This window comes from Dipodomys ordii, unplaced genomic scaffold (genome assembly GCF_000151885.1).
Source record: "Dipodomys ordii isolate 6190 unplaced genomic scaffold, Dord_2.0 Scaffold4, whole genome shotgun sequence".
Lineage (NCBI taxonomy): Eukaryota > Metazoa > Chordata > Mammalia > Rodentia > Heteromyidae > Dipodomys > Dipodomys ordii.
In genome coordinates, this window is record NW_012267220.1 from 15870510 (window position 1) to 15896669 (window position 26160).

The following is a 26160-nucleotide window of genomic DNA, read 5'->3' on the forward strand; positions in this document are numbered from 1 at the left end:
AGGGGGGGGGTCTGGTTGTGGGGCCTGAACTCTGGGCCTGATTGCTGTCCCTCGGCTCTTCAGCTCAAGGCTAGTGCTCTACCACTTAAGCCACAGCACTACTTCCAGCTTTTTTTTTTTCTTCTTATGTGGTGCTGAGGAATCAAACACAGGGCCTCATGCATGCAAGGCAAGCGCTCTACCACTGAGCCACCTTCCCAGCCCCGTGTGTTCCTTTGTTTGCATTCTAAAAGGAAAGCTTTTGGAACTGCAAAATCTGGATTTCAAATACCTGAAGAATATTACAACAATGGTATTCAGACTAGAGCAAAGCAAGTTTATGGACAGAAATTAGATTCGTATTATACAACATTGTATTGTTTGGGGACACTTAATAGTAATAGAGAATAATGTAGTGTTCAACTAGTAATTTTAGAAGCAAGGGACTTGTTCAGGCTAATATTTTTTAGGTGTCAGAAGTATATACTTGAGGCTATCTCACATCCCTGTATTGAAACTTCTTCCCTTTTTATAAAAGACAAATTAAGCCAAAACAGTCCATGAAATTAAAACAAGATCAGGTAGTTTTCTGCTATGCACCAGTTGCAGTGACATCACATATATTAACTGCTTTTTCCCCCAACTCTAAAAGAGATCCTGTTTAAAATCTACTGGAAAGAGTATTTTGATGTATAAAAACCTGTTTCAGTTTAATTGAGAAAATGTATTGACAAGAAGATGTTACATTATCTTTAATATGTTTATATATGTAACTCACAGATACATGATTGCTTTACAATTTTATGCATTTAAGTGATAGTGTTCTATGTCTGTCAAGATAGACTTTTCATATGAGATGGTTTAAATCTGAATTTTTTTCATCTTTATCCTAAAATGTAGAAAATGAAGTAAAGCAAAGGAAAATAAGGAAAAACATTTTGTGTTAATTCATAGTAAGTGGCTTTTCTGTGGAAGACTTGGAAAGATGGGAGAGATATGATTCTAAGCAATTTCTTAATCCCCTTCCCCCTTCCTTTTTTTTTTTTTTGCTGGTCCTGGAGCTTGAACTCTGAGACTGGACACTGTCTATGAGCTTCTTTGTGCTCAAGGCTAGCACTCTGCCACTTGAGCCACAGTGTCACTTCTGATTTTTTCTGAGTAGTTTATTGAACATAGAGTCTCATGGACTTTTCTGCCCAGGCTGGTTTTGAACAGCAAACCTCAGATCTTAGCCTCTTGAGTAGCTAGGATAATAGGCATGAACCACTGGCACCTGGCTTTTAAACCACTTTTCATGTTAATAATCAATTAACTTTTAACAAGAACTGCTTACAGAGATGATTATCAGAAATATTGTTTGAAAGCCTAATTCTGTACATTTCTTTGGTCCTTATTTTTGTGAAAAAATTAAGTGACTGGAACAAAAAACAATGGACATTCATATAAGTGCCAGAGAAAATGTGAAGAATTCAACTTTTAAGTGATAACCTTTAAATAAGTTTTCAGTGTTTGTTTCAGAACTTATTAAACTGAAACCGCACTGAGTCATTCAAGACACTGTATTTAGGAAAGCAAAAAGATACTTTATGGAACGGTTTCAAATTTACTACTATCTAGGCCACTCAGGACTCTTCCAGAAATATTCTGTGGCTAAGTTCCAGGTTGCAAGAATTATAGCGTACAAATTCGAGAATGAAGGTAACAAATCATCTATCAAATACCCCAAACAGTGTAACTTTGGATGCAGAAAATAACAAACATAGCTGCTATAAAAGTGCACACAATATATGATGTTAGAATGCTGATCTGGATTGAAATTCGTTGTAGTCTAAATTCTTTGACAAATAAGTAATGCATGAAGTTTATCTGCCAATGTAGGATTCAGACGACAAGCCTTTAAAAGCAAAGAGAGAAGAGAGTTACTTGTGTCTTTTTTATTTCTTTTTAATTTTGCTTTTTTATGTTGTTTTAAGAATAGTACAGTAATATAGTGGAGGGTGTTGTAATGCTAAGGATTGAACCTAGTACCTTCCTGCTAGGCAAGTACCTTCTTGCTAGGCAAGTACTCTATCTCTGAGCTATGTTCCCTCCTGCAAGGAATTGCTTTCTTTCTATTTTGATTTCCTACTTAATATATGAGCTTTCAAATTACCTATGTGAAGCAGGTTATAGTCAAAATATCATTGATATTTTGAAAGAGATGAAACTTGATCAAGGGCAAGAATAAGTAAAATAGTGTTTACTTTTGCCTCAAGGTTGTTATAGTTCATTGAATGGCAAAATCTAAGGGTCTTATTTTCAAATGCAGTTTTACTTTAAATAGTGATGCGATTTCTCAAATATCAAGCATTTCACAGATGTCAGAGATTATCTGGCACAAACCCTATTCTTTGCAGAAATTGTTCAGTGCTCAAAACAGTCACCAGATATTTGCTTGGTTGTTGCCTCCTGGTAGAAAGTCATTAAGGAGAAAGCTTTTGTTTTTGTTTTCTAAACTGCTGAATTAGAGTCCTCCTTACATTCAGCTGAAATTTCCTGTACTTTAGAACCATTGAAAGGTCCTGGGAATTACAAAATCCTTCAAAACCCTAAGAAGCAAAGCAGTTGGCAGAGTCACCCAGCCTGATAGTGGCAGTACCTTATTGTAACACCTTCGTTGGCTCTGGTGCTGCTCCTGACCCCACATTTACTTCTCTATACATGCTAATCCATATGGTGAAGCTCGCTCTCAGAACCTTGTCACGTTTCACTCTGAAACATTCTCCGTTTCTCTTCTCATGCCTCCTATATGCTTATTCCGGACTCTGAATGCTGGGGAATGTTCCCCATTTTAGCAGCATCCCCTAGTGAATACTGTATTCTAGATGTCTTACGAGAGCTGAGGAATGACTTGTCATCATCTATGAGTTATAGAGGATTATTATATGGGAAATATTGCTGTCATTGTAGTCTGTTGTACTGCTTTTCAGGCTGTATATAACAAATTTCAAGCTATTTCTTACCCAGATTTTTCTTTGCCTTTGTTTATTTAGAAAGTGGGGATCATAGGATAGGTTGAACCTGAACTTGACTTGGTTTGAAACTGTTACCATATTACCATTTAGACTTTCTAAACATTAACAAAGATGACTTTTTAAACATATATACTTCTCAGAAGAATAGGGTAGTGATAAGTATCCCACAGGTTAGTTTTGTGTACTGTTTCTATATTTCTGTGGTTACCAGATGTGTTGATACTTTGAAAGTTTTATTTATTTTATTTTTATTTTTTGGGGGGGGGTCTGGTCATGGGGCCTGAACTCTGGGTCTGGGCGCCGTCCCTCAGCTCTTCAGCTCAAGGCTAGTGCTCTACCACTTGAGCCACAGTGCCACTTCCGGCTTTTTTCTTTTTGCTTATGTGGTGCTGAGGAATCGAACCCAGGGCCTCTGACATGCAAGGCATGCGCTCTACCGAGCCACCTTCCCAGCCCTGAAAGTTTTAATTCCAAGCACAATCAGTGTTCCCAAACTTGCCTGTACATTAAAATCTATTAAGAGAGCGTGGTCCTCACTTTCTGCTGGTCCCCAGTTCTTCACAGCTTTGGAATGAAGCCTTCAGCACAGACACGTTTTGGAATCACTACAATCATGTCAGACCTCAGACTAAGAAAATTCTTCCTCTGCTCAAGCTCAACAATTGGTGCTGTACACAAGTTGCCTTACAAAATCTAATGGCATAATGTTAATTTACACTCCAGAATGTCATGGCTCTAAATCAGCACAGGATTTTTGGTTTGGCATAGGTTTGAGGATTTTGTTTTTATTTTTGTCCTTTTTAAAGAATGCTAATAACCTATCAGGGTTGTGTGAAAGCCATCTGTAAGTCTTAGAACATCTTTTACTAGACAGGCTATCTGCATAATGATTCCCAAAGACAAAAACAATAATCCATGAAGTTAAGTCTTAATGAAAAACCCAGCCTTTCTATTGAGTAATTTGTATTTGGTTCTAGAGCTTACTTTGGAGAAATAGAGTTTAGCTGTCACTTCATCTTTTGTGATGCCTAAGCCAAGCTGAAGACACCGAGCATAATAGAAAGACGCCAGGGCCATGCCTCTCTTGATGAACTCGGGGAGACAGTCGGTGACCTGAGCTATCATGGGGATCTCGTGAACTTCGTCGTAGTCGGCAATCCTGACAGGACATTAAAATTCAAAATTAAGAAACCCATGGAAACTTAAATCTGGATAATGGCCACATGGACCAGAAAACACTTAAGAAACTAGCACAAAAATGCTTTAGAAATGAGCAATGAAAGCTGGGTGCAAGTGCTTAAATCCTAGCAACTCAAGAGGCTGAGATGTGAGGCTCTTTCTTTGAAGCCAACCCAGACAGACAAATCCAAAAATGATTTAACTCTCAGTAACTACCCTGACATTTCAGGAGGCCGCAGGAGGGATCATGGTTCTAGTAAGCTGGCAAAATTTTTTCAAGCCCCCATCTCAACAGAGAAAGCTGGGCATGGTGGTGTGCATCTCTCATTCCAACTACAATGGAAATCACAACTAGGAAGAATTCAAGCTGGCCCTGGCAAAAATGAGAGTAATCAGAGCCAAAAGGGTTGTATGTATGGCTAAAACAGCAGAGCGCCTGCTAAGCTCTGAGTCAAGCCTCCGTACCACCACACACATACACACAAAAATTTTCTCTGTAAGTACTTTATATACATTTTGCTATATTCCTGCTGTAAAGGGATTTTCTTACAAATTAAGCAGTTGATGTTTTAAAAAGTTAAATTTGTTTCAGCTACAGCACTGAAATCCTGCATTAATGGCATAGAACTGTGTTACCAAGTATGGCAGCTGTGAGCCGTGTATTGCTACTTAAACAACATAAAATGGACTAAGACAATCACCTTTTGGAAAACGTAACACACTTTGTAAAAAATTTCATCTTGTAGTAATACTCCACCAAAATCCCTTGGGCATAGACATTCCCACGCTCTGCTGCTTCTCGTAAGCAGTTCAGGGCAACTTCAGTGTTCTGGGGGATGCCTTGACCATAAAAGTACATGAGACCAAGTGCACCCTGGGATTCCAGATTTCCATTGCCGCACGCTTCTGAATGCCAGTAAAATGCCTAAGAAAGAGCACAACGTTGTCATTAACAAGGGGGAAGGTCACTGTAAGTTTCTACACACATACACACACAATGTATTTCAACTAATCCCCTCCATGTTCTCTTATTCCACTCCCAATAAAATTTGAACTAGTTTCATCGTTCTATTTTCATATATGCCAACAGACTATATCAATCTATTTCAACCATACTCATCCTCTTCTACTCTCATTAGACTGTTCCCTCTAATAGCCATCCCCCCACAAAAGTGCCCATGTGTTTCCTCTCCACATCAAACCCCCTTTAATTTTAATTCTTTGTATGTTTAACTTATAGGATCATTCCTCAAGTCTAAGGCAGTATTATTTTATTCATACTTTAGGAGGATCTGAGCCTTAGTGTCAGGACTGTCCCTCTTTTTTTCCAGCTTTTATAATATAATACACTGTATAACTTTTTATAGCACTCACAATATTCTCACATCATAGTTTTCTTCAGTATAGGTAGGGACCAAATCAGTCGATAAGAAGAAAGGGAAATAATACCTTCTTTAAATCTTTTGGTTCCTTTGTTGAATAATACAGTCCGAGGGTACTTTGAGCTTTCACACTAGCTTTTGGATTTCCATTGTCTGCAGCAAAAAGCCACAGTCTAAAAGAGAAACAAGGCAAGTTACTCTTTGCTTTAGCATTTTGTGAAAACAAAATTTTGTTTTCAGGTAGAATCACCTTTCAGCTTCTTCTTCTGATCGTTTAACACCTCTTCCTTCAAAGTAAGCTCTTCCAAGATTGTAAGCAGCAGCAAATTTTAAGTGTCCTGTTTTGGGACATGGGGATTCAAGAATTTTCTTCATACATTCCACTCCTTTTTCCTTCCACAAAGTAAAAGAACAAACAAAAAAATCCCCTGATTTTTAGTTTTACTTCAACTGTATTTTGACACGACGTGTAAAATAAATCTATGCCGAAGGGTAATTGTTCTATATTTTCAGGGCTGGAGTTAAAGAAAGATAGAAATAATGAAAGTGCATCTTGGTGGCATATGCTTATGCCCCAGCTACTTGAAAGGTAGGTAGAGATTAGGAAGACTGTGGTTTTAGGCTAGCCCAGGAAAAGTTGACTGAGAACCCATCTCAACCAACAAATCTTGGTTTGGTGGTGAATGCCTATCATTGCAGCTATATGAGAAGCATAGTGTGGGTATAATACAGTCCGAGGGTACTTCCAGATTGGGGTAGAACTAGTCATAGGAGATTGTAAAGCCAGAGACCATTCTCCAGGAAGGGCAAGCCTCTTATCAGGCAGAAATGATTGATAAGCAAACTTTTAGCCTAATGACTTTATTTTTGTCAATTGTGGAGCTTGGACTCTGGGCCTGGGCACTGTCCCTGAGCTCTTCAGCTCAAGGTGAGAGTTCTACCACTTGAGCCACAGCTCCACTTCTGGCTTTCTAGTGGCTTATTGGAGCTCAGAGTCTCACAGACTTTCCAGTCAGGGCTGGCTTTGAACCATGATCCTCAGATCTCAGCCTCCTGAGTAGCTAGGATTACAGGCGAGAGCCACCAGCACCTGGCAGCCTAATGATTTTGAATGTTCTTTCTGACTTTAATACCTGACTCAATCAGTTATGTATTTATAATGAATATTTGCATATGGTGGTAGAATTTGGAGCAATGGGGTTTGAACTCTGGGCTTGGGCACTAACCCTGCGCTCTTCAGCTCTACTGCTTGAGCCACAGCACCACTTCCGGTTTTCTAGTGGTTAACTGGAGATAAGAGTCTCATAGATTTTTCTGCCTGGACTTGCTTTGAACTGTGATCCTCAGATCTCAGCCTCCTCGGTAGCTAGGATTACAGGCGTGGGCCACCAGTGCCCGTTTCTAAAACACTTTTATAACTACTGAAAGAAGGAAACAATTTCCATGGTACATTAGAGATGTACCAGAATGAGACTCAAAAAAAGTTCATGGAAAATTGACAATATAATTTGTCATCCAAGTTTATCTGATTTTCTCACTATTTGTTTCTAACCTAGTATCTCAAGAAAATAAAAATCTACAGATATCGTTATACTTACACAGTGTATACAAATTCAACTTCTAAGATCATTAAGTTTAGAAGAAATAAAATAGTGTCAAAGATTCTATTGTTATTTATGAGAACTATGTTCAGAAAAGGATTGCCTCTTTCCTTCCCTGTCCCTTAATAAAGTGAACCTCTCAGTGGTAGAGTTAATATTTTCCAGAACAGACAAATTGACCTAAATGATAGCCAATTAACAAGAAACTAACAGATTTTTTTCAACATGTGAGCAAAAATATAATTGCCAATTCAACGTTGAGGCAATTCCTTACAATAACCCAACTTACAATAACCCAACTTTATTAAGTGTAAAAGAATTGATGGAAAAAATAAAGCATTTTTCTAGCATTGGAGGTGAGTCATTCAAAGTAAGCACAAAAATTCAATAGAGACAGGCTCATTACTTTTTGATAGTTTCAAAAAGCATCTGGAAGGATTTTGGAGATAAGCTAGGAGGCTAAGGATAGAGTTGGTGAAGGAAAAAAAGAAAAGACAGGGGACAGAAGGAATCAATTTTGTTTCAGGTATAAATGGATATTAATGTACTTTATGCTATAGCCTTAAGTACAAAAATACAAAATTAGATATATTACTAAAGCATAATTTTGTTGTGTATGGTGCCAATCCAGGGGCTTAAACTCAGAACCGAGGTGCTATCACTGAATAATTGTGCTCAAGGTTAGTCCTCCACCACTTGAGCCACAGCTCCACTTCTGGCTTTTTTTTTCTTTTTTGGTGGTTAAATTGTGATGACAATATCATGCACTTTGCTGCCAGAGCTGGCTTCAAATCACAATCCTCAGATCTCAGCCTTCTGAGTAGCTAGGCTTATAGGAGTGAGCCACCAGCATCTGGTTTAAAACATAATTTTATTGTATCAAATAATCCACTGGCAATGAAATCTTGGGCACTATGAATCAGACAGTAACTTACAGCATTTGGAGCAGTCCCCAGTCCATCATAATGCATTACTCCTAGCTGGTATGTTGCTTGATGATCATTCTCCGCAATTTCTTCAAACTGTTCTAATGCTTCTTGATACCATCCCTGCAAGCCCCAAGAAACACTTCATTGTTTTATAATGGCCCAAAAGTTATCCCAAACTGAGGCACCAAGAGGTTATTTGTGCCCAAGAACAGTTAACAAGTTAATAACACAATCATACTGGACCCAATGGCCAAAGGTGGGAAGTCATGCGCTTAGCCATCTAGGAGGGATAAGTTCATACTAACTCATGAACAAAAACTTGTCTCCAGGATAAGTGAAGGTGCCATCATCAAAAGATTAGCAGGAAAATGGGATATGGGTGAACAACTGCCCAAATATTAAATTTGAAATCATGAGGGTTTGTGACAATCTCCTCTCAGATTTTCTCTCAAGTTCAGTGGAGAATCAGAGCTATCTTACTCAACTCCAGTTGATATCTTGCATAGCTTTTCTGAGGTCTACTTCCCAGGCCATCTCAATAGAAAGTTGTTTAAAAGGGAAGTAACCTTAGCCAGGTGCAGGCGGCTCACAGCTATAATCCTAGCTACTCAGGAGGCTGAGATCTGAAGATAATGGTTTAAAGCCAGCTCAGGCAGGAAAATCTGTGAGACTCTTCTAATTAAGCAGCAAAATGTCAGAAGGGGATCTGTGGTTCAAGTGACAGAGTGGTAACCTTGAACAAAGAAACGTAAGGCACAGTGCCTAAACCCTGTATTCAAGCCCTAGTATTGATTGTGTGTGGAGGGAGGGGGGTGGAGGTGGGGGTGGCGGGGATTGCCTCTTCACACTCTGTAGGGACACATAAAGCTACTTTTAGCACTAGATAAAAGGTAGGCCTTGAATTGTTATTATATGAAGATATTTTATAGATAATATCAAGAAATTATAAACATTATGCTCTAAATTTGTTCTGAGAAACTGATTTTGATACTAAAATGACTCCCTTAAATGATATGTTCTTAATGAAGAAAATTCAGGTATCTCCTTTAGATGGTTAACACTATATCATTCTTAAAGCTACAGCCATAATGTAATTGATTTCACAGAATTTCCTTGGTGTAATAATGAAAAGAAGTCTTCTTGAAATTTTGATATGAACATCTGATAACAGATGTTTTTGGATTTTGAACCCAGGATGTTGCCATACTAGCCAAGTAATATCATTGAGTAATGCCCCAATAGTGAGTCACTAACAATAAGATTAATAGAGAATGGAAATAAAAAATAGATACCTCTTCAAAATATAGTTGACCTCTTAGAAAATATGCCAGACTATCCCCTCTTCTTATTCTTTCTTTCAAGAGCTGCAATGCTTTATCCACCAAAATAGCATGGGTATAATGATCTGATTTTAAAAGGTAAAAATTCCATTAACCATTTCATGTGACTATTCTCTCTTGAAATAATTAGAACTCATCTCACATTGCTAATATTAGTTTATTCCCTAATTTTTTATTCCTAAAACTGGCCTCTTCGGCTCAAGGGAAAAGGATGACCTAAATAAAAGCATTATCACAGGACATAAACCTAAACTTACAATCAAGAAATATTCATTGATTGATTTTTTCAAACCCCTTTTCATTGCCAGATAGGACTTCTAACAAGGTGCAGGGATTGGTTTTTCTTTTGGTAGAGCTGATCTGTGGGTGAGTTAAATTCATAACCTATAGCTTAATTAGAACTGCTCTAACCAAATAAGCTGACCATTCTGGTTTAATTTCTTTGAGTCTATTTAACAATACCTTCAAATACCTTCATTTCAAGTAAGGCAAATAAAACAGGATATTCTATCTTGAACAAAAATGACATATGACCTCTTTCTAGGAGCATGTTTGTCACATCCTGAAAGTAATATTAGAACCTAGACCAAATTGGGAGACTTCTCCACTGATAATTTGTTCCCAGAATAAGAAGCAATTTCACAGATTCTTGCAGAAAAGCTAGAACTAGAAAATCAACCATCTCCTTAAAATCAATAAGATGAATTTCTTGGCTTTTTTTTTTTACCATAAACAATGAAATTTCAGTATAAACATTGTCTAAGGGAAGATTAAGTGTCCAAGAGAAGATTAAAAGTATTGTCCAAAGGAAGATTAAATACCAGGTTTATCATTTTTCCACTGGAAGAATTTTTGGTGCTTAGCAGCATACTGAGCTATCGAGGCATAAAAAGGATTCTTGGGCAACTTTTCACTGGTCAAGTCCATCTTGTTTTCACAATGTGTATTCTGTAAACAAGAAACAAAAATGGGAGACATTTGTTTCTCCTGAAAAATCACAGCGAGATTCCATTCCTATAGTTGGTACCCATTGTAAAAAGCATCTTCCCCTATTCACCTATCAGTAGACACCAAAGTACCAGGGTTGTGAACATTCCTACATAGGCTATATTTCTCATAGCCATCCTTCTGCCTTTTTTTGCAAAGGGGATAATGAGGAACCATGTTACCAAGTCCTGTCTGGCTTTAAGTTCACACACTGGAGAGTCATGTTACTTTTTATAACTGCTGCCTCTTGGTGAGAACTGGTGATGCTGTTCATATATATGAAATATATATATATATGTACATATATATTTCTTAATATATATGTACATATATATTGAAATATATATGTACATATATATTTCTTAATATATATGTACATATATATATATTTCTTGTATATACTTCTTATATTAATATATATGTATATATATATATATTTCTTGTGCACTGGTGTCTTCCTATTGCTTTATAACTGAAGCACATCAAGGAATCCATTTCAACTTAAAGCATATGTCTATTTTACCTGGGGAAATGTTTTAGCTGTGTTGCTGAGTTTTACCCTTCCTTCTGCAATGGATTCCCATGTGATGAGACAGGTCCCAGCTGAATGGTAAATCAGAGCCTTAATAACAATGTAGAGGCCGCCTCATTTGGAATGAAGGAGTCCAGGTGGGCCTGGGCTGAGAGTAGTTGAGACAGCAAACTCTGTCACTCTGTGTTGCTATGCTTTTTTGTTTTTGTTTATTTCTTGACATTCTATTGTTACAATCTATTTTCACCAATAAGGGGCCACATTCCAGTCAAGGTTCCTGATTGGTGGTCAAGGGAAGAGCTCAAGAGACCCTTCGTGTGATTGGAAAGATGCATTTACAGAACTAGAGGGTACTATTTTAATTGCTGTATTAAATGAGATGAAATGTAGAAAGGGGAGAGCATTCGATACATTAGCAAAAAGAAAATTTTCCTGAACTATCTTCATGAATCGGGAAGAGTTGTTTTATTTAGAAGTTTATTTAGCAGTTTCCAGTGGGATGCCAGTGGCTCCTACTGGTAATCTTAGCTACTCAGGAGGCTGAGATCTAAGGAACTAGACTGAAGCCAGCTGGGCAGGAAAGTCCATGAGACTCTTAGCTCCAATATACCACCAAAAGGCCAGAAATGGAGCTGTGGCTCAACTGGCTGAGCATTAGCTTTGAGCAGAAAAGCTCAGGGACAGTGCCACGCCGACTCCAGTGGAGTCTGCTTAGCATGGGAAACCATCTATCAGACCATGATAGGGGCTTCAGAGACCTATCTCTGAGGTTTGGGACTTCACCAAAGTCTACCTCAGAGAATAGGGCTTCTAAGAGGCCTACTCCTGGAAAAAGGCTGGCAAAGATGTGTTTCTGCCTATCTTTTCCTCATAAGAGTGCCTACTAATCTTTTACTGTTTCTACTGCTCTTTGTACTTGCTCATTGTCAACGTTTCCCTATACAAGCTCTTTCTTAAGAGTGTTGACGACTCCAATATCTGATGAGTGTCTTAAAAATATGACTAACTCACCGGAGTTAAGTGCTACCCTGAAACCCCTCTTATGGAGGCTAGTAGACAAGCCATAGCAAATATAAAAGTATTGGGGGTTTCACAAAGTCACTTCAGCAGAAGGAATTGTTTGTAAGAGATTTACAAAAAGCTGTAGGCGCGGCTAGAACAGAAAGAATGTATGGCAATTGCTGAGATAACTACTTAGGAGAAAGAACTTCCTATTACTCTTTCATTTACTAAGAGACTTGCTAGATCTAAGTCTCTGGTGTTTACTATTAAAGAAGGAACAGAAAAGATCTTATGGGATGGTTAAGGCCTCTATAGAAATAAGGTAATGGTTAGTTGGTGACAAACATCAAAACCCATTATATTTCTTAGAGATAAGCCGGAAACAAGTGCCTATCAGGCGACCAGCTGGTGACCACCCAAGAATGAAGCCCTGCAGCAAGGTTGTGTAACCTTTTCCCTTTCAGGTGATCAGCTGGTGACCGCCCAAGAATGAAGCCATGCAGCAAGATTATGTAACCTTTTGCCCTTTCTTATGGAGACTTTTTGCTATAAAAGTTTGTTATCCTCTGCATTAAATCGCACTCAGCGCTCAGCACTCAACATCCACTCCTAATGTGTGTGAGTTGTCTGTTTGCCATCTCCCCATCCTATTCCAGGTTCCTCCCCTAGGTATCCTCCGTCGTCCCGACAGAACCCGGTCCGCGGCAGGACAGCACCCAGACTCTGAGTCTGAGGATTGGCTCACAGGTGCATGTGCATACCCCCCGCCCCACCACACACAGGTTTCTTAGCCAGGCACCATTAAGTGACTCATGCCTGTAATCCTAGCTGAGAGTCTGAGAACAAAGGATTACACTTCAAGGTCTGCTTGAGCAGGAAAGTCAGAAAGAATGCTGGGCAGATTGTGATTCATGTGTGTACCTGGCCAGGAAGGAAGACCCTATCTAAAACATAACCAATGCAAAAGAGGGCTGGAGGTACGGCTCAACAATAGGGTACCTGCCTAGCAAATGTGTGGCCCTGAATTCAAACCCTGGTACTGCCAAAACATAATGTCTTTTTTTTTGCCTATAGTTTGGACTTTTATAGGTAGTTTGAACTAAAAGATTGAAAACTATATATCCCCTTCCTAGATATATAAAATTATTTGATTATATGATCTCCCAAGTCTATTATTGCATTAATAAATATGAAATCCCAAGGAGCTTTAGAATGAAGCAATCTAGAGAAGGTATTTAGGAGAAAAACATTTCAAGTGGGATGATGCAGATCCTGCAGTATCAGATATTACTCAGAAACTGGGTGCGGAAGTGTTTATTTTCACTTCAAACAACCCCCTTTATTAAGCTGTATCCAAAAGGCTGAAGAAAGAAGCTTGACATATGCAGGAAGGGACTCAACAATGAAATGAATCATAAACAATAATGTGTTAAGCTCACATTGTCTTCTGTGATGGTAAGACTGTCCATCGTGTTTGCTGCTGCAGCTTAAAAGAAATGTTGACAAGAGTCTGGAAAAGAAAAGATTTGTTTAGCTCCTATGACATGTCAGGTACTGCTTTCTGTTCTGCTTTACAAGCACTCCTACAAAACTTCATGAAATTGGGACTGTTCTAATGAGGCCCATTTAACATAGGAGGAAGCTGAGGCATTTTAATATGAGGAAATGACAAAAACAAGAATCTGCCTCTATTTCTGCCAAATTTTGGGATTAGACAGAAAACCTTCATTTGGTGCTTGACAGGTATTTGCATGTGTTATGAGTTGAGAACACTGGACAATAGAAACTACAGGCCTTAAATAGTAATATGATTTTGAAAGAAAGGGCAGATGAGGTGGATACGAATAGTGTCCTTTCTTTTTTCATTTCTCTTTATTAGTGCCCCATCCTCAGATGCTGGGACTACTAATTAAGACCAAGGCATAGATGTTTCATTGCTGTAGCTTTGTACCAATCAAAGAAGTTCCTTGCCCCATTCTCTTGCAGAGGGACTACTTAAAAGATCACACACAAACGCGCGCGCGCGCGCGCACACACACACACACACACACACACACACAGCCTTTTAAAGAAGTGATCTGCCTCCAGCATCTCTGAACATACTTGCTGGGTGTGAAGAATGTACCCCTGAGTGCTCTTCCCAGGGATCATTCTCAAGTCTGTCTGCATCAAGGAACCAAACAGACATTGAGCTGACTTGCTTTTCTAAAAAGACAGTAAATCTCTAGGGTCAGTGTTCCTCTCTTATAATGCAGACCAGGTGTGCAGACCTCCATCATGGACTCTGAATCACCTCTGTGGGACCTGGGATGCAATTGTCTCAAACATCTTGCTGACACTTTGGCTACTGCTTTTTCTATGAGTAATAAAGTCATTTGTTTCTAGCAATGACTCAAGAGTCATGTTTTCTGCCAGTATCCATGAAACAAGCAAGTAGTGTTCATATATCAATGGGAACATACTGTTTACATACATGATGAAAAAATAGAAAAAATAATTACTACTGATGTCTGAAAAGATAATGTTAAATCAGGAAATGAGTTTGATTTTTCCCCCTCCTTTCCAGCTAGTCCTATTTGTTTATTTAAAGCAAAAATACTTGTTCCCATACCCTTCCTTTGGGGTGGAGCAAATTCACATTACACTCAATAGTGAGAAAAAGAAAATAGATGGAAAGACACATTTTTTGTTTTTTTATTTTATTTTATTGTTTTTACCAGTCCTGGGGCTTGAACTCTGGGCCTGGGAACTGTTCCTGAGCTCCTTTAGTTCAAGACTAGCACTGTACCACTTGAGCCACAGCTCTAATTCCAGACTTTTCTGAGTAGTTTATCAGAGATAAGAGTCTCACAGACATTCCTGCTTGGGCTGGCTTTGAACAGCAATCCTCAGATCTCAGTAGTAGTTAGGATTATAGGCGTAAGCCACTGGTGCCAGGCCACCATGTCTTTTTTTAACCAAATAAGTTGTGCATGGTAGGCACTCAATCAAAGAGCCAACTAAATTTTTCTTCAATTTATGTTAAATTTTGTGAGCAAATAAAACAAGCAAAAGGAGGGAAAACATTGATAATATTCAAAATCTTCATGCCAATTGCACAGGATTCATATTCCTGATTAGTCCTGGTCTTAAATGTGTGGAAATCTGTTGGCCAGTTAAGGATACTAAGGTAGGTCCTTTCCTGTGGGGATTTCACTCAACACTCAAAGGTAAAGGAATCTCTTATTTAGTGATTGTTTTTACCTCCTCTAAAGAATAAAACCTTGGATTTAAAGAAGAGCTGGTGCTATTGTAGTTATACACACTGTGATACTTTATTTCTAAAGGCCAGGTTGTAAAATACATGAAAATTCTTTTTAAAATTATTATTATTATTATTAGTCATGAGGCTTGAACTCAGGGCCTAGGCACTATCCCTGAGCCTCTTTGTGCTCAAGATAGCACTCTACCCCTAGAGCCACAGCATGACTTCCAGATTTTACTGAGTAGTTTATTGGAGATAAGTGTTTCATGGAGTTTCCAGCCTGGACAAGCTTTGAACTGCAATCAGTCCTCAGATCTCAGCCTCCTGAGTAGCTAGGATTACAAGTGTGAGCCATGAGTGCCTGGCTATGAAAATTCTTTTTTTTAATGCAAAAATTGCTTATTACTCTCCAAAGTATGGCAAGTGTTATTTGAGAAGGGATCAATAAAGGAAATGGCAAAATTGGGAACAGCAAACATTGAAACTGACCTGCTATCTTCATGACCAGATAAATGGTACTCTGAACAAAAACAAAATTAAACTTTTATAAAATAATCATAAGCAGCCCCCCAGATTGCTTGTTCCTGCACTATGTTTCTAGACAATTCATGAGCAACAGATAAGAGCAACATATGCTGCCAAGCTCCAGGGGCATTGTGCCTTTCTTAAAGAGATTGATTCAATTAAGAACAGAAAAAGGTACACTCAGAGAAGGAAAAATGGTACTCTCCCTGAAATTAAAAAAGACACCAAGATTCCTACTATTACCATTATTATTATTATTTGCCAGTCCTGGGCAGCTTGAACTCAGGGCCTGCACTGTTGCTGAGCAGTCTACCACTTGATACACAGTGTCACTTCCAGTTTTTTTCTGTTTGTGTGGTACTGAGGAATTGAACCCAGGGCTTCATGCATGCTAGGCAAGCGCTCTACCACTAAGTCACATTTCCAGCTCCTACTATTACCATTTTTAACTTGTAATATTTAACAATCTAATAATAACTGTCTCCCACTGTTGCTTGTTTTTTTCTTCTCAAGGCTGGTACTCTACCATTTGAGATGCCCCTCCACTCTGGCTTTTTGCTGCTTAGTTGGAGATAAGAATCTCAAGGACTTTTTCTGGTTGAGCTGGCTCTGAATCAAAATTCTCAGATCTTAACCTCCTGAGTAGCTAGGATTACAGATATGAGCTACCAGTGCCTGGCAGAAAACCATAATGAGAGAAACATAATGATTTAAGTTGCTTCTAATCATCTTTTCAAAAATAACTATTGTATTTTAGAATAATTTGAGATCTATAGGAAAGGTACCAAGATAATAAAGAATTCCTTCACCCAGTTTTCACTATGGTTAACATTATGATGGTGTTTCTCACAAGTAAGACATCAACATTGGTACACTGTCATTAGAATTTCACCAAGTTTTCCACTGATGCTATCCAAATGACCACACTGCAATTCATCATCATGTCTTTTTAGTTTCCTCTGGTTCGCCTGTAGTTTCTCAAACATTTGTTTGAAGAGTGTCAGGTATCTTACCAAAGTGTGCTCCAATCTGGGTTTATATGATGTCTTACAACTAGCTGGACTTGGGTTACATATAGGTTTGGGAATGACTAGCATAGAGGGGAACTGGTCTCATCATTATATCAAGAATTTATGCTGCCCACATAATTTATCATTGATGATGCTAACAATTACTTAGCCAAAGTTATTTTGGACATATTTCTCCATAGTGTACACTCTGGAAGCAAGGAGATTGTGATGGTGGATTAGTCTCAACTCCAGACAATATGTATATAAATTCTGTGGAATTTCCTAAAGAAGCATTATCCTTCGTCTCCTACATAATAAATAAACTTATTTATTTATGTCACTAAGGATTCATGGAGATTTAGGTTATGGAATTTTAATCCAAGAGTAGCATGGTGTTTAAATTCTTCCAGTTTTGGCCACTGGGGACTCTTGTCCAGCTGATCTGTGTCTCTCTGACGTGTCCCTATCCTATTGTTTTTCAAATATTTCCTTAGTTTCTGGAAATACAGAAGGCACCAGACACAAGTTCTATTTTCCCTGCTCTAGCTCTAGAATTAAGAAGGAGTCTCTGTTTCTTTTATTAAAGGATGGTATTAGAAATCAAATGGTAAAGCTGGGTGACTTTGGCTCATGTCTGTAATGCTAGCTACTCAGGAGGTTTTGACTTGGAGTATAGATGTTGGTACTCAGCTTGGGCAGGAATGTCTGTATGATTTCATATTCAGTTAACCAGCCAACAGGCCAGACTGGAGGTCTGACTTAAGTGGTAGAGCACCATGAGCAAGAAAGGTGAGCAAGTGTGAAGTCCTGAGTTCAAACTCTAGTATTCACGCACACCACAAAAGAACCCAAAGGGTATTTAATGCTTATTGCTTATAGGGCTTCTCAGGGCAGGAAGCTAGGAAATGTATGCATCCTAATTCATATAGACATACATACCTATACTTATTTCTACATCCATCCTTCTGAATCTACATTAATGCAACTATGAGTTATGATGTCTTTGACAAACCAGTATCATATGGCTCATTTTAGCTCTCTCCACACTTCACTAAAACTTCCCAATGACATGAAAACTCTTATCTATAAAGTTTAATCTTTTTTGGTCAGTCATGGGGCCTGAACTCTGGGCCTGGGCGCTGTCCCTCAGCTCTTCAGCTCAAGGCGAGAGTCCTACCACTTGAGCCACAGCGCCACTTCCATAAAGTTTAATCTTAAGGGCCAACTTTCCAATTTTTTTCCATTTCACTCAATATTTTTTATATATCTCCTGTAATTTCTACACTTCACTGAAAGAACAATATGACCTGGAGAAATAATGAAACAATAAAACACTCTTCAAGGTGCTTTCCATTTCTTATTATTTTATATTTCATTTTATTCAGCAATACTGTAGGTTAAATTGAGTACCTGAGTTGAACTCAAGCTTACATATAGGCAAGTGCTATATCACTTGAGCTACTCTTCCTGCCCCGAAGTGAACATTTGAATAAATGTCACCAGTAAAGATACTAGAGCCTTCATGAACACATTTGCAAGACATTAATCACCATCAAGTGAGGATGAATGTACATACCTTCCTCACAATAGCCTGATGCAATTGGGTAGAACTATGTAGCATGTCAACTTTCTCAAGAAGTCTGAGTAACCAATGCTGGAAGAATTTATCAGGAATGAAGAATTTTTTGGTGGAAAATTCCTATGTATAATCAATATTAGAGTATGATTTTTCTAATGATGGTCATAACTGAATCAATTAGTTCAAGTTATTTGAATCTGTGAAAGTTTACATTTGTGAATGGTTAAAACCAAAGGTTATTTGTTGAAATTCCAGATTTGTCTATAATCATCTATTCTATCTTTGTAAAGTTTTCTTTAGTGATAGATCATCTTTAGTGTTTGAGCTATAGAATTATCATCACAATATTGTTAATAAAAAAAAAAAAACTAGGGACAGTACCCAGGCCGAGTTCAGGCCCTACGACCAACAAAATTAATTAATTAAACTTAAAAAATTAAAAATAAAAAAACTAGTTTTCACAGTAGAACTCTGGTCAGTCTTGACCTATCTTGGGTACTTTGGTAGTAATACAATTACCACATTTAGAAATGTTTGATGAATATTACTTGAACGTATTTTGCTCTTATTCATTTTTCTCAGAAGAGCTGAGATTGTTTCACATATGAAATTAAGCCAACTATTAAGATTTTTAGGATTACTTTATATTCTTTCCCTTAATTTAGAGCTAATTTTTAAGGACTTTATGTATACAACTTAATTAGATGCTATATGCTAGTGAAAGGGGGATTATTAGTAGATATCCAATTTCTCTTTTCAGTATTGAGCATTTAAGAAACACGTTTCAGTATCTTTTTGGCAAAAAGAAACATTCTGGAAAGAAATGGAATTGAAGTAGGGATGCTGAATTAATGTGGCTTTCTTGCTGTACAAAAAAAATTAGCCTATTGATTCCACTTTCATATTTTTTAGTTTCTATTACATATTCATATATTCAAAGGTGTTCTTTCAATACAGGCAGTAGGCTAAGCACTGTAGAAGATTCAATTCCAGGAACAAAGTAATATTAATCACTATTTTACTGAATGCAAAAATTATTTTTCTGCAGATTATACTAATTTCTTAAAGACTGCTGCTTTCATGAAAATAACCTTAGTAATTTGAACTTACCAAAATTCTTTGTCATTATTTTGTTTTTGTTTTGTTTTTTTGGGTCCGGTCGTGGGGCCTGAACTCTGGGCCTGAGTGCTGGCCCTCAGCTCTTCAGCTCAAGGCTAGCGCTCTACCACTTGAGCCACAGCGCCACTTCTGGCTTTTTTCTTTTTGCTTATGTGGTGCTGAGGAATCGAACCCAGGGCCTCAGGTATGCAAGGCAAGCGCTCTACCACTGAGCCAGCCCTGTCGTTATTTTTTGAGTTAGCATACATTTGTAATATGAGGGGGGTTTCATTGTGATATTTTCATGCACTGACACAGTGTACTTTTGAGCAAATTTACTATATTCTTATACCTCCAATCCCTCCTCCCCATTTTTTTCAAACAGTATTTAGTGTGCTTCATTATACTGCAATCCTCTGTGTGTGTGTGTGTGTGTGTGTGTATTCAATTCTGTTCACTCTTTAGTATCCATTCCTTTCTCCCACCAATCTTTTCCTAGACAAGTCCTCATTTTATATTATATTAAGAGAGGACCAAAATATTTTTTAGATGCTTAGGAACAAAAAGAATGTGGACTCAAAGGTCAAACAGCTTGAGCTAAAATTTCAGTTGTACTTCTCAGTAATTACATGACACTAGACAAGTTTTAGAGATCCTCTCTGAAGTTATTTTTTTCCGTAAAATAGACAAGATAATTATAATCACTAGTGTTAATTTTACAACATAGTAATACTGATTTAATTTCCATATAATAACTTGGAATATACATTAGTGGCATTGAAGAATTCGTCACTTGGAAGCTTTTCTCTTTATTTCATGGTGTATGTCTCATGTACTGTCACCAGACTGAGCTGCACATACTTCTCCCTACAGCAGAAGATACTTTACACTTCTTAGAAATACCCTGCCCTCTTTGGATCAATTAGCCAAATCACCCCACACATCTCTCCTTCGATGGGTTAATTAGTGGTCATCTCACTTTTTTTTTTAAATACTCATTCTATTTTGCCCCAGATGGAGGCATTTTCTTGCTCTAATATTGGAGCTCAGGTTCTTGGTCAGCTGGTTTCAGAAGGCAGCTAGTTGCCTCTCTCCTTGTGATTGGTAGAACTTTCTCTCTTGTCTCTTTCATTTGTTTCCATATCCTATGGATTTGTTTTTGTTTTTTGGTCAGTCATAGGGCCTGAACTCTGGGCCTGGGCGCTGTCCCTCCAGTTCACGACTAATGCTCTACCACTTGAGCCATAGTGCCACTTCTGGCTTTTTCAGATTATGTGGTGCTGAGGAATCAAACCCAGGGCCTCATGCATGTGAGGGAAGGACTCTACCACTGAGCCACCTTCCCAGCCCCGGGTTCCTTTGTTTTATGACACATAACCTTTTCTGTGTTCAGAATTTAGCCTCATTACAAAATTGTGGAGATTATGGGTTTGAATTAGGTAGTTCATCATACTTTTATATATACCTGTGGTAATATGCTTGTTTTTCTGTGTGTGTTAAGGATTATTCCCATTATCAATGTGTAAAGTAACTGTAATTGGGAAATTTAATACATGTTAATAGCGAAGAAACAAAAAACAAAAACAAACAGAAACCACTCATTCTAAATGGCATTCTTCTAAACACCTCTACCAGCAAATAAAATATGTAAGAGTTAGCAATGCTCAGGAGAGTGTCTGTTGAATTATGTGTCTTAGACCACCTTCCTCGTTGAAAATCTACCCTACCTGCTACATATTCAGTAAAAATTCTAGTGTTCAATGTCTCATAATGCACTTGCTCTCTGTGTTTCTGTGCCAGATTGCTTCATACAGTTCTAAATAAGCTAAAGGCTTATTTAGAGCATTCCTAAGCATTTAGAGCATATCCAGTTGAGATAGAAAACATTTTTTTTTCTGAATCAAAGTGAGCAATGGACAGGTATTGAGCGATCAAAGGAAATAAAGCTGTAATAACTTCTGAGGATGTCCCTTTTCCTGGGAAACAACCAGACTAAATGCACCTGTTTTATAGGAAAAGGATGTAACTTAGAGCCATTTTTCCACACCTCATATCCCATTATGTGAGCTAATCACATATGTTTTTTAAAACTCTAAGCAACTCTCACATCTTTGATCAGGAAATTCTAAAAATGGACATCTGTGCAAACCTGAAACAATTTCATGTGCCTTTAGAAAAGATGTTCACCTAACTAAATAAATCAGGAGACTGGAACGCATGTGGTCTGCTACGTCTGACAGCTCTTCTGCAGTACCATCCTTCACCTCAAAAGGTATTGTGAGGTTAAATATTTAAAAACCCAGAACATAAGTACTATTTCAAATACACACTCATATACACATGAAAACAAATGTTTAAACCTTACTCCCTTGGGTTAATGCATATGTGTAAGAAATTTATGACTGAAAATGTTCTGCATCCAAAACTGGAGCTAAAAGAACCCCTGACATTGAAAAGACATCTGTGCTTGTCTTCCCAACGTATGATTATATAGTTTTTCCAGACCTAGATAGAAGGAAGTTACTAGGATTTTAGAGGAAAAGAGATGGCTGAAGCTTTTTTAGCTAGGTTAATCTGAAAGAGTACTCAGGGAGAGTCATGGACTATGATGCCAGGGGCTACTATTCGAAGCCAGTCTGATTCTCAAGTTTATAGAAGAGAAAGAATCAGGCTCAGGCGACACATCCATATTCCTGCCTTGCTTTCCCTAAGAGGATGGGGTTACAGTCAGCTCCTACTTCCTGTCGGTTCATTGTCCCAAGAACTGTTCCCAAACCGGGCAAGGCCCATCTTGGGCCCAGAGCTCAGGGTTCGCACACGACAATGGGGTGGGGGGGATCACCCTTTAGACCCCAGGCCTGGCAGGGTAATCCAGCCCATTGGGGGGAGGCTGGTTCTTGTAGTACTGATCCCTGAATGCTCAGGTGCACGATCTCGAGCCCGGGCTTGGGGGTGACAGGCGTCTGGGACGACTCTGAACTTGAGGCAGAGGTGTCACTCCTCTCCAGCTGGTGGCTGCTTCCAGAGGCGGTGACTGGCCTGGCCGGGAACTGCTTGTGGTTCCCTCTTTTCCGGGATACGTGCATGCTCGCAGAACCCAAAACCTTTGGCCCGGAGGCCGGCTTCTCTAGAGGATTAAAGGGCTTGGCAGCGGAGCGCGGTACGTGTCTAACCGAGCGCGTCTCATGGCGGATGCTGAAGATCAACCACTCCGGTTCTAAGTCCACGTCGCCCGCCCACTCCGAAGCGCATGCGCGTGTCGGAGCTCCCAGACCGACCCCAGGGACCCCCCCCTCCGGAGTAGGCGTTCCCGACGTCTCCTAGCACGGCTCAACGAATCGGCTGGCGGATTCGCCCTGCCAGCCCCTCCTCCCGCCCTGCCAGTCACTCGGGTGTGTGTGTGTGTGTGTGTGTGTGTGTGTGTGTGTGTGTGTGAGTGCGCGCGCGCACGCGGAGGCTGGGGGGGGGGTCGCGTTGTATTCGCTTCCGCACGTGGGAGTGTTTGTGTACGTGCGGGGGCCGCGGGGCTGGGAACGTTCGGGCGGTTGGCGGTTGGGGATTCATTAGGCTGCCGGGGCGCGGCCCGAGCGACCTTTAAATTCTCGGGCCTCCAGGCTGGCGGGTGCGACGCTTACCTGCAGGTCTGCGCCGAGCCTGGCCAGGGGCGTTCGCGTCCGGCGGGAGATGCTGTTGCTAGATCGCACCCCGGAGGTGAGCACCGTCCCTCCGGGTCTCGCAGGCCGCAGCCCGGGGACGGAGGGGCAGACAGCTGCAAGGTCAGCCGTGTTAGGAGGAAGGCTCTCGCCGGCGCGGGCGATGGAGAGGGGCGCTGAGTCTGTTCTCTTCTCCGCAGGTGGAGGGTCTCAGGCCTTTGCTGGAGTCGGGGGCTTCGGTCAACGCGCCCCCGGATCCCTACGAGCAGTCGCCCGTCCACTTGGCCGCGGGCGGCGGGCTCGCTGGCTTTCTCCTCCGGCAGCTGCAAGCGGGCGCTGACCTCAACCAACAGGTAACTAGGTAACTGATTGTTGCGCACCGCCCTCGGCGTACACACGGACGCTTGCGAGCTGCGGGAATCTACTCCCTGGCTGCGGGACACGCGTCCCTAGCGGAGGTGTCCAGGCTGGAATCTACTCCCTGGCTGCGGGACACGCGTCCCAAGCGGAGGTGTCCAGACTGCATGTCGCGCAAGCCACAGAAGTAACCTAAGCAGGTTGAGTGTCCACATCCGTCAGACAAAACGTGACATGACCTTATCTAATGCCCGATCAGTATAGTTTTGACACGTATTTTACACTTTCATACTGCATCTCACAATTCAGGACCTATTTTACTTTTAAAAACAACAGTCCTGGGCTTGGATTCGGGGCCCCGGGCGCCGTCCCTGAGCCTCTTTTCTGATTCGAGGCCACCACTTGAGCCACAGCGCCACTTCCTTTTTTTTTTTGATTTTTGATTTTTTTTTTTTCCCTTGGTGTGTGTGGTGCTGAGGAATCCATCCAGGGCTTTCTTCCTGCATGCTAGGCAAGCTCTCTTCCACCAAGCCACCTTCCCTGCCCCCTGTATTTTACCCTCATAGCATATCTCAACCACCTTTCAAATGCTTGTTCGCTGTAAGTGGTTACTGCACTAGGTCAACAGTTTTTTGGTGGTTCCCCCCCCCCCTTAAATTTTGACAAGGTGGTCTTGGTAGTACAGGCTGGCCTTGAACTCCTGGTTGTTGGGATTTCAGGAATAGGCTACCCTAAAGTTGACTGGTTTATTTCAAAAGAAGTAATTGTTACATTACCACTCTCAGCACAACGACTGAAATAACTGCCAGCCATGCCCACAATCATCATAGTTTACTACTGAATTTCTTTAGGGTGATGTGCGTATTTCACTGAATATTTGAAGTCTAGTGAAATTTTAACTTATAACTATTGGTGCTTGCCTTCACTTAAACATTGATATATAAGGATGTAGCTGCACATGTTTTAATGGATGGAAAGAGAGTTTCCATCTTTTCAATGAAAGATTGAAAATTTTAGTCCATACAATGGTTTGAACTGTTTTCCTCAAATAGCTATTAGACTTCCTCCCCACCAGCTTCCACAAGGTCATGGTAAGTGAGAGACTCAGAAATATGCTCTTATTTTAAAGGATGTTTGGGGAGAAGCACCTCTTCACAAGGCAGCCAAAGCGGGGAGCCTGGAGTGTCTTAGCCTGCTTATTGCCAGTGACGCCCAAATTGAGTGAGTAGCAAATCAGTGCTTTCAGATTTTGCTTTGTTGGATTAATCAAACTTTTGAAATTAATAAGTAGGTATTTTACTTGTCTAATTGGAAACTTGGTGTTAGTATTGAAATGTTTATCTAAGCTCTTAAGTGATTTATTAGTATCAATTTGAGCAAGTGAAAAAAATGGATCCTGAGCAATCAGAGCTGCAGTTCTTCAGCATGGCAGTATTCTATTTCAATTTTGCCTTAGGAGAACCTATTCTATAGTTTTCATCAGTGATGTTTGGTGACTCATTCACATGGAACACTAAATACTCGGTATTCATCAAACAGTAAAAAATGATCATAAAAACCTACGGAATGTTTATGTTGAATCTGTTAGCCACTAGTGATAATAGTGTGTGCAAAAACAAAATTTCCCTTTACCTCTTTATGCCCTTCTTGTTCCTTGTCCTCCTTCCTCTCTATTTCCCCTTTTCTTTCTTCTTCCTCCTGGCCTGTTAATGTGCTGGGAATTAAATAAGGGTCCTTCACTAACCTGCACCCAAACTGAGATGAGCCAGAATTGTTAGTTTTTTAAAAAGGCTGGACAGTTGTCAACTTTTATTGAACTCACCTTTTGTCTAATTTCAGTTTATGTAATAAGAATGGGCAAACAGCAGAAGATCTTGCTTGGTCATGTGGATTTCCAGAATGTGCCAAGTTTCTCACAATGATTAAATGTATGCAGACAGTAAAATCAAATGAACAATCCAATAGAGATGACTGTGTCCCATCACTTAAACAGAAACGATGTATTGGAAGTGTAGAAAATACAAATGTGAAACGGAAGTGTTGGTAAGTAACATAAGCTGCTCCTTTCCCCCTTACAAATATCTCTTCTAGCATAGATCTAGTGTTGCATTTAAATACCAGCATTCTTATTTCTAGCATTATTTGTATCTATTTATTTTGGCAGTGCTGGTACTGGGGTGTGAACTTGAGACTTCACACTTGCTAGGCAATTGCTCTACCATCTGACCACACTCCTAGTTTAGGATCTTGTATTTCTTTCTTTGCTTCTTTTTCTCTCCCTTCTCTTCTGTTTTCCCTTTCCTTCCTTTCTCTGCTCCCTACCCTTTACCCTTTTCCATTTCCTTCTGTACTTGGGGCTAGCCTCAGACCATGATACTCTTACTCTGCGTCTATCATTGGGATTTACCCTTTAGTTTTCATTAACATTTTAATATTATTTGCAGTTCCTACTGCTAGATTCTAAGACCTATAGAAGTACAGGGAGAAAAACTTATTTTAAGTTTTTAATGTTTTTATGTTAACATGTTTTCAAAACAGATATTCTGTGGATTTTGAAGAAGTTAGAAGAAGTGATTCATTGCATGCAAGCAATGGCCTTTGGCTTATCATATACATCTAACTCCTTCTGAGAAGGAAGAAAATTTGCTTCCAAGTGAAGAGAACATTTAAGAAATACATGTATTTACATGCCTGTAATACTCTGACTTTCAAGTTATTAAAATGTGTAAAGGATAAAAGTGTCCATGCA

At 39.6% G+C, this 26160-nt stretch overlaps 2 protein-coding genes across 3 annotated transcripts; one reads left to right on the forward strand and one right to left on the reverse strand.

The window, feature by feature from the left end:
- Positions 1-1658: 1658 nt before the first annotated feature.
- Lrp2bp (LRP2 binding protein) lies at positions 1659-23236 on the reverse strand. Its single transcript, XM_013024844.1, has 10 exons — positions 23037-23236; positions 13385-13455; positions 10246-10372; positions 9377-9489; positions 8091-8204; positions 5805-5947; positions 5622-5727; positions 4874-5097; positions 3978-4152; positions 1659-1873 (listed from the first exon to the last, which is right to left on the reverse strand). The coding sequence occupies exons 2-10, from the start codon at positions 13412-13414 to the stop codon at positions 1808-1810; spliced, it is 1098 nt and encodes a 365-aa protein (XP_012880298.1). The 5' UTR covers positions 13415-13455; positions 23037-23236; the 3' UTR covers positions 1659-1807.
- Positions 22936-26137, forward strand: Ankrd37 (ankyrin repeat domain 37). 2 transcript variants are annotated; one of them, XM_013024864.1, is made up of 5 exons: positions 22936-23112; positions 23255-23407; positions 24541-24632; positions 25251-25454; positions 25950-26137. In XM_013024864.1, coding segments are annotated over exons 1-5 (477 nt in total). In that variant the 5' UTR covers positions 22936-23085; the 3' UTR covers positions 25951-26137. The 2 variants fall into 2 exon arrangements, with proteins under 2 accessions (XP_012880318.1, XP_012880309.1); XM_013024855.1 differs by lacking the exon at positions 25950-26137 and having other exon boundaries at positions 25251-25618.
- Positions 26138-26160: the final 23 nt, after the last annotated feature.